We start from the raw sequence: 22,243 nt of genomic DNA on the forward strand, positions 1-22,243 counted from the left end.
CGTCACGTGCGAGTGAACGTCACTCCATTTAAAATCTCATCGTCCCTAACCCCCCTGTCCATCTCGGAGCACCATTAATATCACGCAGCATGCTGGCTACTCCTCTCACACACATTGTACGTCTCGCAACGAGAGAGGTTTGCACTGTGACTGCAGTCGAGGGCGAACGTTTGCACTTGTGGACACGCCATGACTGCAGAGCGATTCAGTGGGCATGTTGTTTTATTTATAACGACTCATTGCCATGTGTTACCATTATGACTGTGATGGTCACATGGTAGTTGCAAGATCTTGCGGAGTGAAGAAAGTGCTGGCAAGGTGTGGTGGCATCAATAGCTTTGGTTATGATGACATCCTGATCTTGATTTTTAAATGTCCTCACCCAAACGTACCTAAATCACATTCCTCCTACGTACAAATACAATTTGTTTCCCGAAAACTCATCCTAGTACAGTTCATACTGTGATCAGAATTTACACAAATGCCCAAACTTATCAAAATGGTCTTAATATTGATATTTAACTTGACATTTCTCACTTTCTCATCTCACATTTGTCAGCTTTGCAAAGTCCTCCATCAAAAGCTAAGACCATCTCCAGTCTACCGCTAATTTCCGTGGTATTTTTGAAATAGTACAGTAAACCCCGAAGGGAGCGTATCGTGCTAAATGGTAAATTGCATTTTTGGTTTGTTTTGCAGACACGAGGATTGCAGCACTGAACTGCAACGGACCTCAGAATTTCCGACTACCCAAGATCACGATGCGGGATCAAGCGTTGAGTCTACTACTCGCCAAGGCAGACACATGTTAATGGTACAACATCAATCCTTACGCTGCCAACAAACAGACAACTACACAGTTAACACAGCCCCATTCTGTCCGTGCCAACAACTTCAGCCATGACCACAAAAAGTATTTTTTTGGCTCACTCCTTTCCTATGTTTGTGGTGGGTTACTGAAAATTAACCTTCAGTAATTCTTATTTACTTCTTTAAACTTCCATGTTATTACGTAATTACATGATAAACGCATAGATTGCAGGATAAACTCTTCGAATTCCAATTGTTACGTTGAATTCTGTATATATGTTTACGTGCACAAAAATTGTAACAACACAAAAACAGTTCAGATACAGTGGTCGTGCTCTTAATATCTCACACATTTAAAAAACCGCATTACATTACGCGTTTGGCAGAAGTATTATACGCCTTTTTGATAAGGTTACGTTTTAAAACACTTCATACTGCACTACAGTACTCATGTGTCCTGTCCCAGTAAACGTGGAACGTTGGGCCTACGTTAGTCCATCGATTTAAATCACGTGCCAACATTGGTGCATGTTTTATTGGGGTCTTATGCGTGAATTTGTTGTTGATGTATGGCATTCATGAATGCAGCAAGTGATTCGCGTGCATTTAAAGTAACTCCACAATGACATAGTTGTGTAAATGCTGGCGTTACCAGATGATGGACACACATTGTTAAGTACGATACAAGGCTGGAAGCCTCTGCCTGGACCACCATTTTCTCTCATCCATTGCTGTGAAGGTTGTGGCGTAAGCTCTCCCACTCATGAACCGTGATCTTATCCGCCGGGAACTTCCCATTTTACCATCCAGATTTTCTGGAGGATCAACATTTTCAATCATCCATAATATAACAAATGTCACTTTATAAAATGAGTTAATATGCACATACTGTATACGCATTAGTACCTCTGAATCTTTGGAATTGCAGCGCTATATAAATGCAGATTATTATAGTATATTGGCAGCTTCACATCACCTTGGGCAACCATAGAGCCTGTTGTGACTAATTAGATCATGCTAGCCAGTGAAATTGGGCTTCGTGTTTATGTTGAATTTATAATGGCCACATTCCAGTAATCACTGCTGCAACTGCAGAGATTGCTCATAACCTGTGTTTAATCAAATCAGCATGCTCCACCTCTGCTGCAGGCTGCACAGAAAATTAACGATCTTTCTTAATGGCTGCAATGGTTTTTTTTTGGGTTTGTATTCAGTCTGCTAACGTGACATTTTATTTGGAACTTGCCTTAAATTCTTCAATTTTTTGTATGTTATAAATTGCGATGGAGTGTTTCAATAGTGTGTTGCATAAACTGCATGCGTTAGTGATTTTCCATCAGTCTCACCTTAATACAAAAGGCCAAAAATGTACACAAACACAAAAAAAACGAATGGCTTGTGCGTGCTAAATTCCAGTGGGCTGAATGCAGTACAGTGATATTTTGTACGCATTTAAGCAGTACTCTATATATTTCATGCTGCCGTTAATGCACTATTTATTGTAGGTACTGTATCCTATCGGAAACAATAATACAGGAATATGCGAGAGTACGTGTTGCAAATTATGCCATTTAGTTCAATTACAAGTGTTAATTTCCCAAGAATGACGTTTTAACGCCAGTGCAACGAGGAGACAGACAGCTTGTTCCATGACCTGTCAATATCTTAATCAAAAGATTGTCTCAAACTCACCAAGTTGCCTTTGGTTGTAAGATATTAGAATAACAATGAAATGCATGTGTGGGCGTGTGTGCGTTATTCTTAAAGTGCATAAAAGCCCAAGCACCTGGATTGTTTATTGGATAACACGATTAATCTACTTTCAGTCATACGTCACGTTTAATTAATTCCTCATATTAAACTAAATACATGAACATAGGTGGATTAAATAAGGCTGGACTCGTATGTGTAATGATTATAATCATAATTATGACAGGTAGATGCAAATAATACAATATTATAGGAACTGCAATTCAAAAGGTGGGACCGTCACAGCCAGATTAGCTGTATCAAGTGAGGCAATGATTCAAGATGTAATCCCTTAAAAGCGAGTTAAGGGATTACATCTTGAATCATTGCCTCACTTGATACAGCTAATCTGGCTGTGACGGTCCCACCTGATGACGGAGACTTGTGTTGCCTCCGAAACGTCGTGATTTTTGTTTTTATTTTATTTTACTTTCTACGTGACTTTACCGAAAAAACCTAAGAAGATGATTCCTTGCAGTCACGAAAGCTTCAAATATAGAATTAATGCAATTCAAAAGAAAGTTTTTTCAGGAAACAATCCTATCTGCTATAAAAAAAACTTTTAACATGCATTGAACGTATCGTATCGTGGTAACCTTAAAATGAAATCGCTAAAGCTACGTATCACACATGCATTGAACGTATCGTAACGTATCATATTGTACTCACCAAGATTCTGTCCGTCGTCTGCATACTTGAACGATGTTAGGTTGTTGATGGCAATTTTGTCGTATTGCTATCGCCATCGTAAGATCGAAATATCGTTGGTCGGACCATCGTAACTCGGGGACTACCTGTACTGTAAAAACTAAATTTGTTCACTTCTACTGAGACACATTGGAAAGATGAAGAGATAGAGGTGCATTTCCATGCATACCGAGAAGCCTTTGATCTTTTAACCAGATAGCACCGTGGAAACGATTAGACCTCAACAACAAACGATCGTAATTGAGGTGCATTGCCGGAGGCATCGCAAGATGGCAGATTGGAAAACTACTTTTTTCTTATTCTTGGGTCTTTCGGTAAACTACGACGTTTCGATCGCAACACAAGCAATCGTCATCAGGAGAAGAAAATTGCGGGAAAGCTGCTGAGGCAGGGTGTTTTAAAGGTTTGAAATGGATGTGGCGGTGGCTCTACGATCTTACATTGACATGCTAATCTCTCACAATAGAATGGCCACCTCTGCAGCTTAGTCGTCGTGGAAGTAGCTCTCCGATCTTACATTGACATGCAAATTTCTCGCTTTAACATCACTAGCCCCGCCCACTTCGCTTATAACCCTTGGGCTACGCCCATTTCAAACCTTCAAAAATCCTGCCTCAGCGGCTTTCCCGCAATTTTTTCTATTGATGACGATTGCTTGTGTTGCGATCGAAACGTCGTAGTTTTTTTGTTATTGTTTGTTATTTTCTTTGAACCTATCTACGTGACTTTACCGAAAGACCCAATAATATGAATTCCTGCAGTCACGAAAGCTTTAAGTAAATATTAACTTTTTGCTTATATAATACCGTGAGCCTGCGTAGTTTATATAGTTCACCTTACGTCTAACAACAAGATGCGCATTTTGAGATAAGGTGAGTGAGCCCCCGTGCATTTTGAGATAAGGTGAGTGAGCCCCCGTGACACGGGCTGGGGGACAACGTGGGGACAACGTGGTGAAGTGTTGGGAACGTGGCTTAATTCACAATGTCATCTACTTCATCATCTCGGTGGTGAATGAAGGCCTCCCAATGCCAGATTTGGACTTGGATAGTTCGCCTTTAGGCGTTCTCTGCTCTGACACTGGTGAGACTAGGCCATAAAGAAGGCTGTCTCTGGTGTAGGCCAATCGGTTTCAAAGACAATGCAGATATTATCATAGCATGTTTGTTTACATGTTCACCACAGGTACATGTGGTTAATGCGAACTTGATTCCTTACAAAAGGTGTCTATTTGGTGTTTAGAAAGGGTGTTTAGAAAGGGTAAAACCTATCGTAATTTTTTTCATCAAAAAGTGTAGAATTGACATGAATGATTTCTTATCTGTGAATCAGTGGAGGTTCGTATATAATGTAAGAATGTGGATTCCCTAGACCCTACAAACAGGAATTATGGGCATTAAAATAAAATATCAATAAGTGAAGGTCTTTGTACCAAATGTTTTAATACAAGAAAATTATGTAGCCATACAGTTTTACTTAGGAAGTGTGAAATATAAAGAATAATATCTGAAGTAATGAACATTGTATGTAAGAGCATTTATTTTAACATTGGTTTGCACTCCAATAATTAATGTACTATACGTTGACTCATTAATCCCCCCCCCCCCACTTTGTGCAAGAGCGCAGAAGCGTGGTCACCACATTTTTCTACGCCTCTATATAAGGAAGGAAACAGTAAGACTTCTCCACAAATCTGGCTGTCGCCTGATGAAGCTAGTTGTAATTACTGGCGAAACATTGTACTCAGATTGTAAATGTTGTGGCTTGGCTCTCCAACACACCGGTGTGCTGTATTAGTGACGAATTGGCCACGTTCTGTTTACGTGACAACCCTTACTAGTTGGCTGTGTCGGGTGGTGGCGGGTTTTAACGACACTATACTTTTTTCAGGCGAGTCATACATTGGTACATTTAGCCAATTTTAACTTAAGGAGTGCTCGTAGTCTGAAACTGGAGTACCCAGAGAAAGTCCACGGGAATACGAGGGGATAACACTTAAAGGTCCCACACATAACTTCACTAACCTACTTGTTATTTTGACATTTCCTGGCCACCTCGCAGCCCAGAAGTATTAGTAGCTTCACGAAAGTACAAGATCTACAACCTTCACAGACAACGCATTGGATTACAGGCCTTTAAATTGTTTATTTTGCGTATTTACTGATATTGTATGTATGTGTGTTGAACTCGCACCATACGTAGCCAGCCTTGCTAATATTTATATGATTAACCACTTGTTAATACAGTACCCACTTTATCTTTCGTAGTGTTCGCGAAACACAAAAAGGACCTTACCGTAATAGTTAAATATGGTAAATGATACATAACCACAAGTAGATATATGATAGTCTCAAAGAAAATGTTGCAATCTCTTATAAAATGATGACAACAAAAGCCTTTCCATTATGCAAAGTCTTCCTTATTATGTGAAATTTAAATGGACAAGCCGTATACCCAGAGGAACCTGCATTTTGTCATGCAAAAAAATTGCATGTGTATGATTAATTTTTCATCCATTTAATATTCATTATATGCTAAAAATGGCATAACCATGAATATTAAAGTATACTACAGTATATAGTAATATATGTAGGAATAGCACAGTGACATACAAAAACAAAGATCCCCCATACAGCCTTTAACAGACTGTTGGGGCAAGTGCCGTTTGCGAGCACCTATGAAGGCCGGAACGATACATGAAGGGGCTGGGTGGCCAGCGCCACGTCCGAACAGTGGCATATAACGCTACAAAACACATGTACCCTCTCATATCTACATTTTACAGTTAGTTACTGTATTGCCCTTACGTATTTTTAAATTCACATTTCAGATTTCGTGCGTCGACCTTTCATGTTCCATCGCTGTGTCCTCTGCCATGCAAACTGGGTGTTGCTGACACAGCAACGTGGTCTCTTGCAATATCCACATAGCACCTCGGATCAGCACGGTTGGCTACGTACGGTGCGAAAGAACTTCAACAAACATACATACAAGGTATATGAGGCAAAAGGCAGTGCGCATGGACTTTAACAATAAGTAATTATTTAGTACATTTTGTATCCGCGCCCTTGCTATAACGCAATGACCATCCCCAAGGTGCTGTGGTTCACAGATCAAATCTGCAAGAAAGGATCAATGTCGCAATGTGTACTCTCAATTGAGCCTTTTGAGGGGTGATTTTTCAAAGTTTCATCTTCTTGGTTCTTTCGGTAAAGTCACGTAGAAGGGAAATAATAAAATGATAAAAATAAAACATAATAAAATATAATTCTCACGACGTTTCGACCACAACGCAAGCAGCCATCCTCAGGTGAAGAACAGGTCTGTCGGAAAGACAGCGTCTGACGCCGAAACGTCGTGAGCATTGTATTTTATCATGTTTTATTTTTATCATTTTATTATTTCCCTTCTACGTGACTTCACCGAAAGAACCAAGAAGATGAATCCCTGCAGTCACGAAAGCTTTAAATCGAAATTTTTTCAAAGCTTGTCAAATTTCAACCGTGACGCCAGAATACAATGGTCTATTCGTTTCAAAATGACGTAGGGGGGTGGTGAATCCTTAACGTCCACCGTCAAGCAGACGGCGCGTGCTTGTAATGTGAATTCACTCGCAATATTACCCAGGGCAGCCGTCGGAATTCGAGCCACGTAGTAGCTCTGCAACGAGCGTGCGGAAACGCGCTACCGCGAGGCCACGTGACCATCCTTTAACATCGACGAAAAGTGGGAGCACATTGCATAAAACATGCGCGAATGTGCATTGTACACTCACAATAAAAATATACGCTCCACGTGCCTAAGGTGTGCGACCTATCAGCGGTGCTGAGAGCACGATGTTTTTTTCTATCTATGCATGGAGAACAAATCAATGGACTCGTGCCCTGTGCACACCGCGAGGATGTAAACAGTGCCTGTGCCCTCCAGGACACTGGGAGGGCCCCCTGTCTCATCGCCAATGCATTTGTCCACAAGAGACGAGGTGAAATTTTAAAATTCTCATTTGACCTTGGCTTCGTGCAATCTGATGGAAAGCCCGTGACTCATCCGTGCGATATCTCACGAATGTAGAGATACCACGGGACTCTAATAGACCACGAGCCCTGCTTCATGCTGGTCGTAAGCGTACAGGACTTGCAGTGATGGTTGGCCTGTCACCGGAGAGACCATTTGAGTCTAGGTGTGTATTATATATATATGTTAAACTTCTTTCGCACCGTACATAGCCAACCGCAGCAATCAGCGGTGCGGGGGAAGGAACACCAATCTAAACACAAAAAGCAGTTTAACATTTTTTTTGTTTTCAATACAGATTTAAAAGTGCATAGCTCCAGTTGCTTCCTAGTATCAGAAGGAAGAGCATTCCATTTGGCCGCAGAAGCGCATTTGAAAGCGCTCGCCAAAAGCCGCTGCGGGGATGATCGGAGTTCGCGTGATGATTATTCCAATAAGTGGCATTTACACAGCACTTCCCGTTAAAGGGCCACACCAAGGCGCCTTGAAATATACAACCTAGATTCACAGCAGTGACTCAAGCCGAGTAAGAATTCAGTAGCAGTGAGACTCTTCCTTTTAAACACTGTGACTCTATAAGGCCTGGACGCTTGGATACATCTAAAGAATTGCCACTACTGTTATATACGCCGTAAGTAGCATGACACTATTCTTATATCAATGACACTCAAACATCACACGTACAGAATAGCTATTCCATATATGTTTTAGATTATGAGAAATAATCAAAGATGAGGAAGAAAATTGTGTTCTTCTTGATATTTACCTTGTTGTAAAGGGACAAACCCCCATCAAGTAAACGAAGAGTACATAATATACAGGCAATGAATCCTGTGCAGTTTAAACTGAAGTAAGTTGACTAATACGGCTGGGTTTAATAGCGTATAACGACCATGGCAGGAACATAATTTGGCATTGCAGTGCTGCGCTTTACCGTTTAGGTGAGAAAACCGAGAGGGATGTTGTGGATGGGGATGTCTTTTGCGGACTTTAAACCGTGACTCACCAGGTGCAACACTTTTAGAAATTGAAACGTAATAAAGAGCTTTCACTTCAATCATTAAAGTAACATTTGCCATTTCTTTGAGGCGTGATCTAAAAGTCCATGGGCTGGAATACGACGACTCGATGACGACGCTGCCCGCGCATGCGCCTGGGGGGAGTAGATGTTTGCTACAAGAAAAATCATGGAAGATCGAGGAATAATGATCGAAATCAACCGTGTCAGATTGTGGTAGCTACTGATCGCAGCTGCCCGGGTTGTAAACCCCTGTGCAGCGATTGACGATGACAATGACGACGATTCTGATGATGGCTGACGGCAATGATCACAGTGATGATCATGATTGCAAACTTGTTGATGATGATGATGGGTGTTGATGAATGACGACACCCCGCGCACGGATCCTGGGTTGGGTGTTCGGCGGAGGGTGGGGGGGGTGAGTGGCCACCGCACAGACGGCGCTGGGGGGGTAAGGAACGCGCGCTGTGCAGCAATCACGCCGGGTGCACGCGGCGCAGTCTGCCGCGTGCGTGCGCGAGACGTGCGGGGGGCACCAATGTGAGGGCGGAGATGCGGAACGCGTGAGCGGTGCACACGCTGTGCTTCTTGGCACAGCAGCACCACTCCCTCCGGGGTGGGAGGAGGGGGCAGTCGGTGTACGCGACTGCCTTAGTTGGCGGTGCTGTGGGAGAAAATATTCCTTGGGGGTAGCGGGGAGGGAGGGAGTGAAATATATGTTTGAAATAAACTGAATGAAATATGTAACAAAAATGAAATAAAAAGGAAAGCCCATAAAGAAGGGGCCTTAGCAGATTCACCGATCGCGCGAGTCCACCGTGCGTTTCCGTAACGGCAGCCCTTGATGTCGTGTCGGCTGTGGGGAGTTTCATGCGAAAGAGCTGAGCCAAGAGGCGAGGGAGGCAAGCCCCGGTCGCAGCCCCCCCCCCCACACTACTCACCCCTCCCTTCGCCGTCACCCAGACCACGCCGCTTGCGTGCAGCACACAACACGTACGCGCGTGCGTGCTTGTGCCACGTGCGTGCTTGTGCCACGTGCGTATTGTGCTCATAAGCCATGCGGGAAGACGATTGCGAGAGGGCTGTGCGTGTTCGTAAGCACACACGCCGGCCTCATGGTGCAAGAGGCCCGTCTGGATGTCTTCTGACCCTCCAATTAATTGTCTGTTTTTGTGTAAGTAAGGTGGTTTATTTAAAACAGATGTGAATATGCAAGGGGGGAGGGGATTTCTGGGTCAATTAATTGGGGGTCACAAGACATATAGCTCACCCGTTCGGTGCAGGGAGAATTATTTTTTACAAGTGGACTTTGGGGTAAGATTATTGATGTGACCAAGGTGGAGCTGTCAGCCGCTAGCACCAGATAGACAAAAATTGTGGATGTGCGGTTTATCAGAGGTCGTGTTAGATTAAAGGCCGAAATAGTGATTGTTGATTTCTACTTTTAGTTTACTAATTAAACGGGCATTAACGCAACGCACATTTGCGGTACCCGCTGAAATCATGACGGACTGCAGTGGACAGCAGCACACACGTGCTTGCAAAACAATTAAGAGCTGGGACTATTACGTCGATTGGGTTGATGGACGGACTCAAATTTGTGGTCGATTTAAAAAAACGGCGGTTGCCTCCACTACACGCGGCCTCGCGAAGGTTGGAAACCCCCCATACGACGTCAGGTCAAAATGTGACGCAGATGATGATGTCGGTGAGGTTTACCAAGCACCGCCCATCACCTCCCGTCTAGCGGGCACACCTGAGAACAGAGATTTTGTTTCCCGATCAAAATTGTCCGAGCGATCAAACCGATAATCGGGAGAGTAATCGATTACTGAAATAATCAGATAGCACAGCTCCGCAAACATGATGTGACTTTGTAAATGGACAAAACGAACACACCCGTGTATTCTGGAATATTTACACCGTGTAAAATGTTTACACCGTGTACGGAAAAAGTAAGTAGTGTAAATAAATCAACTCACGTTCAACTATAGATTTACAATGAGTGGAATAGCCTCTCCTCCTATGAGGCCTTGCAAAACTGCTGGGAAGCACGTGGGGTCCGTTTGGCAGGAGCACGTCTCGTCGTGACACGGGTCCCTCCATTTAATTACATTTTAATGTTGGCGGGTTTTTTTTTTACCCCAAGTACCGACCGAGTCACGTGGCTACCTCTGGGCTCACGACGAGCAGCGAGCATTGGAATTCCAAGCACTTCTTGTCTAGACTTAGATTAGGCAAGGTTAAGCTTATATATGTTTTTTTATTCTTTATTTTTGTTCACCTTATTCGATATATTTTTTTAAATTGTACAGCACGGTGCAGTGTTCGAATTTAAGTAATGAATTGCATTTAGATATTTTAGTTTTTAAAATTCAACGAAGAAATATCTTCGCGCCTATTTATTTTAACACGTGATTTTTTTTACGAAGTTTAATCTTTGAATATTGTTGTTATTTGTGATCCATTTTCATTGTAGATTCCGTTCCTTGTTATTAAACTCTTAGATTTATTTGAACCAATCCTTGTGGGGGTTTTCCGTACAATTTCTGTTCTTTCGTTAAATTTTTAATGCTACGTTCCCTCATTTACTTCCGACTTTCTGTTGCTATTTTTGGTGTATTTACATTGCATATATTACACGTTAAAAACAATATGTTATGTTAGGAAAACGCACGAGTTTTGTATTTATGTCCTTTTGGCCCAATATGCAGGTCCTAGTACACTGCTAATACCGCAAGACCAGTTGGAAACCTACAGTTTTTATCCAACAAGAGTAAAGGTCTATGACAAATACAATATCTTGAAAATTAGGTATCTAAGAGTCCAAAATTACATTCTTAAGAATGTATATTAATTTCAGAAGCTTCAGTGGCAGGTTTGCTGCATTCCTCCCAGACAACACGAATGCCCCTCTATTTTACTATCTTGCTTCCTTGTTTTTACCCATGGGCTTAACATTTAACACGTACTTGATCACTATTATTCTATTAAGCAATCGTGTAAACAGTCGTACTGTAGTAAATTGAAAAAAAAGTTTTGCTGGCTGACACGCGGAGAGTGCGCGGTGGTGATGTCACCACGCATATCTGCGTTATGACGTTGAGCCGGGTTTGTGACGTCATGCCCCCTCCCACCCACACAGCTTGCACTGCGGCCGTGTAGCCCTTATGCATGCACGGACAGCTCTCGTGATTTCAAAACGTCATGATTTTTTTGACGTGAGCAAGATATAAAAATTTAAAACCCTAGGTTAGCATCAACATTTTTTTAAATTTCAATATCAACCTAAATAATAATGTAAAAAAAACCCCATGTCAACTGCATTTTATGAATTCTATTCCTCAAGCCTTTTGAATAATTACAATCGTCCTTGAATATTTGTCCATTCCATTTCACATGCTGGTCTCCATTCTTGTACATATATAATTTTTTTGTGAGGAGGTGAGAAAATGATGTACATACAACATGACCATTTGAGAGCAATGATTAGGTCATTTTTTGTAAGCAGACAAAACATTTTTTTTCCAGACTATGATGCAGTGTGTTTCACTTGTCGTGCAGACGCAAGTCACGATCCCCTGCCAGCAGAACCAAGCCCGCTGCTTTGCTCTCCACAAAGCTGTAGAGCAGCCTCCACCACTCTCATTTCACCTGCACTGTTTGCGACTCTGGAGGTAATTTACACGCATTGTCTTCACGCAAACTCGAGCCAAAAGCAATGCTGTACGAAGCGATTTAATATAATAAATGCTGCAGTGGAAGTTAAGCGAGATGTTAATATACTTCTCGACACCACACCGACAAAGGCTGCCATGTTTGTCATATATATTATTAATGAAGGGACTGTATGAGACAGTGAATGTATAAATGTGTAATGCATTGGGAATTTGAAATAAAGTATTGGTATTGACAGTTACCTGTTTAAGATGCTGACATTAGCCCGTGTTGGCGAACGGCTAAGCTCATTGTGGCAACACAGGAGGATAGTAAAGTGAAACGTTGCTGCTAAAAAAATAGGCTGGGCTGCTTTTGGTCATTGTTTACTTTTCCAACAAAAATATAATGAAATCAAAGTCGTATTTTGGTTTGGAACATCCAACATTGGTGCTGCAAACCAACAGCCAACGTTGGCCATTTTTTTTTAATCAAGTACCCTCTTGAGATATTTCTACTGGAGACATGAGCAATGCAATCGCAAGGATGCATCTTTCCCTTTATTTACCAATTGTAGAAGTGGCTGTCGCACAGCTGATTGATTCGAACGCAGCAATCATCCAGTAATTTTTATGGTAAAATTATCAAAGCGCTGCCAACTTTCACGTAACCTGCATCAACTGTCAGAGTAGTCCAGATCTCAAATTTGGAAGATGTCCCGCATGGCATTGCAGATACCACATCATGTAGGTGATATCAAATTGTAGCCATTCCTCGTTTTCAAGGTCTTCCATGAGAAACAAATGAAATTCATTGGGCCAGCACATGTCCAATTAAAAAAAAATTCCTGATATTTGGACTAGTGTGAATATATGCATGACTGTTAGTGGCTGCTGCCTGGACCTAACCCACATATCGCAAATAATGTACAGTGCTATGGTGTGCCTCTAAATATACCCATCTCTTATGAGTGAGTATAGGGTATTGTGACATGATAGCCTCAGGTCCGCACCTCCGATTAGCACGGTTGGCTATGTACGGTGGGAAACAAGTTCAACATACATACATACAAGGTCAGGGTTTATTTCTAAGTCCCGGTTTTTTTTATGTGAAAGCATCATTATATACAGACCTTAAAATGTAACTACGAATCCTACTGCTCTTTTCTTTTATGTATCTTAGAGTCCATTACAAGCTTTGCTGAATTGGACATTAATTCCACATTTCTCTTGCACAATATAATGTTATATTCACCGCAGTCTAAAGTTAGCTATTTAAATGAGCTCGTAATGCACTGGTAAGAATGTTTTTTCATTGTAAGGGAGTACAAAGGGATGTCGCCCACAATAGTCATGAAGACGTATAACCAAATCGATCTTTGTAAGGTTCCGTGTACCCCGATGGCTGCAAACATCAAACGTGAAAAGTGCTTTTATAGAAATGTACGATGTTGCGCATAAAACCAATTACATGCATAAGCAAGCTCATTTGTTCAAATATACTGTCATCGTGTACAGTGCCAATTAATGTAGGATGAAGCTATGTGGTCAAATTAATCATTGCTCAGTCGTCGAAATGCGTGCACTCGCAAGCCACTGTAATTGATGATTGTAATTGACAAACATCATGTCATTGCATCGATGACAATTTTTTTTGTCGGCTTTCGTGGTCTCGGATGTTTGTGATAATATTTCCGGCTCTGTGCGTATCAAACACACGAAACACACTCACCCTTTCGAGATGCGTGCGAGACAGTTAAACATGTAACGCGTTATAATACGGGTATCAGCGATGCTACCCACTCTGGTGTGTGATTGGCACACTGGAATTTCAATCCCGGGGCGTGGCAGCTGCAATAATGGAGTAAGTTTTTTTTTTAGCTCACCACCCTGCCCGTCTGTTCACCCAGCATAGTTTTTTTTAAAATAAATAATTTTACCAGGTAAGGCGGTCCCACTGAGCTATGTAGCCTTTTTTCATAAACGACATTGCCATCACAAATGATAGCTCAACGAAGTGGCTTATCACATGGAAATGTATAGCAGCCAAATACTCTAAACGCGTGATGTTTATTCTAAATGTGGAGGGAAAAGTCCACGCGATCACGTGAAGAGAGACACGCAAATACAGCAGCAGGCGTCAGGGTCGGGATCGAACCCACAACCTCCTGTATACCCGGCGAGGTAGTTCACATCTCATAGCCACTGTGGTGCCCCCACTATAAATGAGTACACCATAATTAGCCGATGGGCAAGACACAATGTGGTGGGGCAAAGTGTCGGTGCCCCAGCCTGCTCGAAGTCGTCAGGCCAGCGTGAACGAGTAGGCCAAATACACCCCTATAGAAGGGCTCTGCACAGCTCCATCGAGTGGAGGGGCCTTCCGCCGTCAGTGGCGTGAGGATCAATTGCAGACCTGTGCCTCTAACATAGCATAATCAATTGTTAATGTTTTAAACGTGTTTTTTTAAATTTAGCATTCGTAAATGTTTTTACATTTTGTTCTCTAAAAAAATCATTAAACGGTTACACGAATTTGCTTGTACCGGAATGCATTTTAAAAGGGGGGGGAGGGGGGGAAGATACATGAAAATAGCTCGTATGAATGACTGCCATTGTTGTGTGGACGGAGAGAAGTTAACACGGCACACTACATAGTCTCACCGCATTACATTTGACAACAGTCTGCAAGCCTACTGGCGTTGCCTCATCAAATGTATGCATTTATATATATTTATTATTGTATCGTTTAATCAGTTTTATATTCACGGTATAATGTACGCCACGGTATTTAGGAAACACAGAAATAATTGGACCCCCTATTGGCAGACCGCATATACAGTCGTAAAGTAATTAATTTATTTTCCCTATTCTACGGTGAACAAAAAGCAGAGCTGTTCCGAATGACAACCTGTGCCATGATTGTCACGCTGTAATAATCCTAACCAGCACCACCGTTAATTTAAATTAAACCATATGAGAAGCTACTGCTGCAAGTAAATAAATAATATGAAATAAAAATGTTCATTGGGTGTTTTAGGGATCAAACACATTTATGCATGAATGATTTGTGATACATTCACAGCTATAAGTCTATATAACAGGACCTTGTGTGCATGCATTGAAGTCTGCTCGCTCATTGAATTTTCCCGTCTGCTTCTCTGTTAACTCATTGTATCTTCCGCCCCGACCAATATCTGGTTTCTCAGGTCAAACCCCCCCCCACCCACACGGATAGCCCTTTGAGTGGGACCTGATTATTATCAGATTCAAATATTCCCTTCAGGCCAGTTTAACACTCAAATCATCGACCTGAGCTTGGGCCGTACCAGGGGGGTCGGCAGCCTGCGTCTTCGGAGCGTCACGCGGACTGCTTTGTGACGTCACCTTATTAAGGGTCACCACCACCGTCTCGGATTCACCACGCAGGCAATTGCGGCTCATGAAATATTGAGTTTTTTTTACCGAATTGGAACAAAAAGTGACTCTTCTTGTTATTTTGGTTGCCGACCCTTGGCGGCATATGAATAAATATTTATATCGGGTGCTGTATATAGTGTGAGTGTTTAGATGATAACATGCATTATTATATTATTATAACACATATTTTATTGGGCCCTATATAACTCGAGTGTTCAGGCATCAGTTAGAAAAACATAATGAATGCCAATTGACTCTGGATTCTTTAGAGAATGCATTTATAGGTAAACTATTTATATTTTAAGAGTCGTTTATGCTTGTAAAACATTTTGGCAATACATTCTTTGTGAATTTTATTATAGATTGCATATATTTACCAGCATTAATTTAAGGATTACTATCCGTCATATCATCAAACACAACATTACACGATTTATTTGGCTTCATTTGGTCGGTAAATGTCCACAGAATTGGCTTAAAATACGTACAGTAATGTAAATCAGAAACCAACCAACAAGATGCATGTTGCCTTGCCTGCAATCACGATTGTACACTTTTAATCGAATTGGTTGATTGTTACAATCATGGTATTGTGTCGAACTGGGCTGCATGGAACCCAGCGTGATGTTCAGGCAAGAGAGAAGTGCCCGTTGGGGCCTGACCAGCTCATTGGAATCGCCAGTGAAATGTACGACCCATGCCTATGTAATCCATTTGTATGGCAATTCTGTCAATAACGGTCATTTGAAATTAACCCTGGGACCGGCCAGCCGGTATCGACCAGAATCGCCGTTAACCTTTATGGCCGATGCCCAGCAGTGTTCGTAATTTCATTCCCGATTGCTGCGTGGCATTCTCGACGGGCAGGAGGGGGGCTTGTGGGGCATGGACGGCCGAAGAGGCTGACTTGGGTATGTTCCTTGCATGGATGAGACAACCTTGGTAGTGTGGGAATTCCATCCCAACAATGGATCGGGAATTACCCACAGAAGAATTGTGACTTCTGCAGAAATCAAAGACGTCTCGTGTCCATTTAAACAATTAGCCGTTTACTATGTTTGATGAAAGGTTAACTTTTAAAAACTCGACTCAATTTGGATGATACATTGCAATCATAACCCCTGATTGCGGATTAGTGCCCCAGGTCAGTCGTGCAATTGAGATTAGTCTGGTCTCTTGAGTTCTCACCAGCCTGATTAAACAACATCAACTTGAAACTATATACTGATACAAGTATAACCCGTAAAAACAAAGTTTTTTACTATATATCCTTTATATGCGTGGCGGTTAGAGTCCTCTCGTCCTCTGGCTTGAGATGGCTGCCACCTATGGGTCAGATGATTGCATGGCACCATTAAGCAATTGGTAATTAAATATAAAAAAAAAATTCCTAAAAAATGTAAAATTTTGGAAAAAAAAATTCACGAACATTGTCACGCACAACGAGTCTGTGTGGAAAATGTCAGCTCGATTTGATCACGGGAAGTGGGTTAAAAAACGACCGAAAGATTTGCACGGTCCTAAGCAAGCAAGCGAACTTAATATAAAGGATTAAAAAAAAACATTTGAATCAGTAACAATGGAGCTACCATGTTTTAATTGGAAATTCAAATGAATGTACCAATTTTTTGTCTGCAGCTGCAGCCCACCTATATACGTTTTTGTTGTTAATATTAAACAATTTGATTGTGAGAAAAATAATTGCCTCAATTCAAGCACATTCTTAGCCTTTTTATTATTTTGTTGTTTCTCGAGGGACATTGCTCGGCTATTTTTTAGGATGTAAAGGTAGCTTCGCCATATATATTTTGACAAGCTCTTCAACCACAATAAATCTTTTTAAAGGATAAAATAAATTGGGTGTTAATTCATTCTGTCATCCGTGATATTGTAGATAAGTGATCCCAATTAAGAAAGGTGTTTTTTTTTGCCAATAATAGGTTCCCGATCTGCGAATTAGATCATTTTCAACCCCATCACTTTGCATCGCCAAAGACAAAAGTCCAGTTGTTTGCATAAACATTATTACCGAAATGGTACCTTTTTTGAGGACTTGGTTTTGGGGGTCATGAAGCCATCTTTAATACATCACTAGCAGCATGTGACCAGTCTCATGAGGTCTATTTCACAGATTACCAGCAACATTTATACATTTTGGAATCATAAAATGAAGGTCACAAGGTCATCATGGTCACTGCTATAAATGCTACAACATCTGGCCATTGCTTCCCATGTTCTGCCAATATCGACATTTTTGCATTACTCACGCCTGGTGATTCGTGAAAACACCTCTTATTTTCAGGCCTATTCCGATCACGCGATTTTGTTTCTCTACTCCTGTTCATGATCTTCAAGGTATCCAGTTAAGTCTTTCACCATCTAATGATCTTCCCTTCGAATGGAAACCTCTGGATGCCACGGCTTTTTCTCTGCCGATAGAACGATGGTGTATATTTTTAGCACTGCCAAGTGAACTACCAGAAAAAAGGGTTCTGTGTGTACTTTGTATTGATAATTCAATGGTACACAACAGCTCAGTTCTGTACGGCACGCAAACAGGGCGCCCTGAACACATGCCGTGTCCCAGTTTGCGTGCTCAGGCAACCCCAGGAACCGAGCCGCGTTTTCTACAGCCACCTTTATATAGCAGCAGCCGACACAATTACCCAGGCACACCCTGGGCAATGAATGCTCTCTTTCTCTATCCCGCCAATCAGATAAGCATTGTTATTATTTAATCATCGCGCAGCCCGATTGGATTCACCTGTTTCCAATCAGGAAATGCGACAGACGCCTCTGGGATTTCCAAGAGCCAGCAAAGAAGTATGTGGGCTTCAAAATAGCCAACGCGTTTGTTGCTTCTCTGGCAATAGAATGCAATGCTGGCTCGACCGGCGCCGCGAAATGGGCAACCCTTCCTGTTGCACTGCCCCACATCTTACACCCGTGTCCTGGCCATTTCACCCTCATTTCTTTTCATATATCTAGAGTGCCTTACTGTCAGATTGTATTTAGAATTTCCAAATTTCTTTTGCTAACTGGCCATGAAATTCCCAGCCTCGCCCTATACACAAAGGCTGCATGCTTGTTACGCTGTAAAAAATTCAAGGGTGAGGGTCAGCGCACCGAGGTGGGTACCACTGAGACCTTCGGTTAAAATATGTGGCAGTCCCCTTTGAAAACAACTAATGTCTCAATTTTAGCGAGTTAATGGTCTCAGTCTGGTCACAAATTACTGCACAAATAACCCGTCATATTACAGTGAATGTAATTTTGCTATTATGCTATGTTCTAGCTCTGAGAATGAAAAATATAAGTTTGACTTTCACCTGATGAATACTCTGTTTCTCACAGGGCAAGCGGTAGATTGCTGTCTGCTATTGTGGATAATAGATCACTTGAAGAGATTTTAACAAAACAATGGCCGAGGTATACTGTACATAGCTCTGCGATCTTACATTTATTTGCAAATTCCATCTTTAGCCCCGCCCACTTTCCCTTGGGTTGTACCCATCTCAAACCTTTATAACCATGGCTGCAGTAGCTCTTTCGCTATATTTCTTCCTGCCCCAGCAGTCCACCTGCTGTATTTTTCACCTGAAGACGATTGCTTGTGTTGCGATCGAAACGTCATGATTTTTTATTATGTTATTATTTTTCTATCTACGTGACTTTACCAAAAGACCCTAAGAGTATTTCAGCAGTAGTTTTGATAACGGCAGTAGTTCTGTGATATCTCCTTTCCCGGAATGTTCTCTAACACAGGGTGATGCACTACTCTCTGAGGGTTCTCAATGGGGTTATCTGTCCCATGACACGATGCTGACAGCACAATCGAGATAGAATTTGGGGGCCATATCCCATCCCACCTTGAGCGGTAGACGCAGTGCATTGTGGCCATGGAGTAGATGGGGGGGGGCATGGCTCCAAAAGTGGTTGGATAGTGGGGCACGGCGGCACAACTCTTGGGTGGTTAATGTCACATAATTTACACCAATGTGTGGCAAAGAATCACCACAAAACCTCGCCAGCCACACCAAGGCTGGAAGGGATGCCACTGCAGCGTGAGATTGAAAATCCGGCCAGAGGCGTGGTCTGCCACATACATGCCCTCACACACACACACAGTCGTACATACGGATTGATTGGATGGAATAACTGGGGACACCATCAAACTATTAACTATTTTTTTTATTTTACTAGATAAGATGTAGCTCTTTTTCAGAAGTGACCTGGCCGCAAATGATAGCTCAACGAAGTGGCTTATCATCACGTGGACATTTATAGTCGCAGCCACATACTTTAAATGCATGTTGATTATAAATGTGGAGGTAAAAACCGGAGGACCCGGGGGAAAATCCATGCGACCACAGGGAGAACATGCAAACTCAAAATATACAGGAGGCATTAGGGTCGGAATTGAACCCACAACCTCCTACATACGAGACGAGGGAGTTAACATCTCACCACCTTGGCATCAAAGAAGCGGAACCAGCTGATGGAGCTAAATTAGTGGATATTTAAGCATTTTTTTTTACATAGAAATAAAATACCTCAATAGTGAAATGATGCCTCCATCATTCTTTGATTTAAAATTGAACAGAACCCGACGTTGCATTACAGACCCATGAGCCTTTTTAGCACGCATATATACAGTGCTGTTAATGAAAAACTTAACAATGGTCACTTTAGAGGATACCCAATAGAAAATGGGGGGTTCAGCCATTGACTACGTGTGGAATATAAACTGTAACTTGGATTTTATGATAGACAAATGAATATAAAATTCCTCTGGGCCTAGCTTTTGTAGACTGTGGAAAAGAATGAGATTCAGTGGAATCGACAAGGTCGTTGAACGACAATGAAATCATTATTGGAGGGATGTAACTGGAAAACGCAACAGAGATATGTTTAGCTTGGACAATTATTGACGGTGGAGTCAGACTCAGACAAAATTATAGAATAAAGAGACAGTGAGAGCAGGATGGAGTGCTTTTGTAAAATTAAATTTGACAATAAGCAACGAAAGATTGTGCCTAAAGGGTTGTAATCAATCTGTGTGACCTGCCGTGGCATACGGATTAGAGACATGGATAAAGGGTATGGAACAAAGCTGAAAAGTACACAAACAAGAATAGATGAATACATGCACGCTGCGAATTACGCCGAGATACAGAAAGAGCAACACGTGGATCAAAGAGCAAATGCAAGTGAAAGGCACGATATTGCCTGTTAGAAAGGCAAGTGGGCTTAAGCAGGCCAAGTTCGCGAGAAGGCATGACAGCAGATGGGCCAATTTGGAGACAGAATGGCGGCCAGAGGAGAGCACATGCCCGAGAGGATGCCCACTGTGGAGATAGAGTGGTGGGATCTGCGCATGCACGTGAGCAATGACGGACTGTGGCATCGCGGGACCGCGAGGGATAGCAATTACATGGGGACCCCTTCATTAAACAGTGGATAGAACATGGCTGATGATTAATGCATGTTAAACTTCTTTCGTGCCGTACGTAGCCAACCAACTAATCGGAGGTGCGATCGAGTTTTGAGAGAAAAACACGGTTCTTTTCCTATGCACAACATCCAACACGCTAAGCGGTGCCTTTTCAACACACTGTAAAATGAAATGCATGCATGCACTGTTCAAGGGAACTGAATTATGCATAGTATGTACTGTATGTACTGTATTCATGCAATTTCTCTGCAGACTTTGTTGTTGTTAATAGATAACAACATTAATGGATATAAGCATTTATTTAAGCAAAAAAAAAACGAATGCAATCTTTTTTGTTGTTGTAAATTCAAACATCCCGTGTGCCAGAAATCCTAAGCCATTAAATTCTAAACACCTGGCAGATGCAAGAGGGCAGCTATGTTTAATTATTCATGGCCAAGTGACGCAACGCCAACTACGTTGTGCACCTTCATCGCGATCATCAATGACTCATCCAGCCATTTTGGAGTGCCGATAGTTTAATATCACTTCTAGTACCTTCTTATGAGCTCTAGCCCCCTTATAAGTTAAACTGCACATTTAAACACCCTCGATTATAGTTCATATACGAAAGGAATACCAACGATAGAATTGCGTTTGGCGTAGGAAAGAAAATAATCGCGGTTATTTTATTGTGATAACTCGTCAATATCCACCGTCGCGCACTTTATTTTCTGCAGCCTGGTTTAATGCACGTTTGGACAAATGTATTGATGGTCGCCTGTCATTTCTTAAAAAGAAAAGAAACCCAGTGGCTCCCAGTGGAGTAGTTTGCACATATTTGCCTAATAACTTCTCCCAATAACGATTTGATATGTGTTAACCTACAGCAATGACTAAGCGTATAATCCGCATTCTGATTTTGGTGGTCAGGTTGATATTTGACACTGTCTCACATCACAATCGCAGTCTAGGTGCAAATCTCGAAGGCAGCCCAATAGCATGCAACTTTCTACAGTAACCAGTCATTACTGTGGCAAAGTTTACCTTTGATGTTGTAGGGTGCTGTCTAAGGGCTAAGGAAGGGTTAAGACGTCAGTTAAAGGTCACTGCAAATGAGAACATTGATGGCACCATTTTATTGTGTTTTAATCAATGTAATGGATATGGAGGAAATTCATATTAATGTGGAAATACCACTCATAACGGCACGTATTAAGGTGTAAATTAAGTGACTTCATTTAATAATTCAAGCCTCAGACTCTTTCAGGAATGTTCAGAATTTTGGGATTTTTTTTAGAAATAATTTTAAAGTACGCATAAATAAATATATAACAACTCAGGCATATCAAGGGGAACAACGCTGGATATTCCACACAGACTGATCATGAGACCATTTCCTGCACTGCCATCTCCTGCTCCGTTTTGCGG

The 22,243-nt window shown here is 41.8% G+C and overlaps 1 protein-coding gene across 18 annotated transcripts in view; it reads left to right on the forward strand.

The window, feature by feature from the left end:
• LOC144932389 (myelin transcription factor 1-like protein) overlaps nucleotides 1–22,243 on the forward strand; it is a 268,350-nt gene that overhangs the window by 65,208 nt on the left and 180,899 nt on the right. The window contains exons 2-3 of one of the 18 annotated variants that reach the window (XM_078856372.1): nucleotides 700–814; nucleotides 11,867–11,979. The exons of 16 other annotated variants lie outside the window; for them this stretch is intronic. Coding sequence is in view for 1 of the 2 variants with exons in the window: in XM_078856371.1 (XP_078712497.1) it covers nucleotides 806–814 (9 nt within the window). In the remaining variant the exon portion in view is untranslated. The remainder of the gene's footprint in view (nucleotides 1–699; nucleotides 815–11,866; nucleotides 11,980–22,243) is intronic. One more of the 18 variants, XM_078856371.1, reaches the window with a different exon arrangement.

The sequence above is a fragment of the Lampetra fluviatilis genome, chromosome 5 (assembly GCF_964198595.1).
Source record: "Lampetra fluviatilis chromosome 5, kcLamFluv1.1, whole genome shotgun sequence".
In the NCBI taxonomy this organism is placed as follows: domain Eukaryota; kingdom Metazoa; phylum Chordata; class Hyperoartia; order Petromyzontiformes; family Petromyzontidae; genus Lampetra; species Lampetra fluviatilis.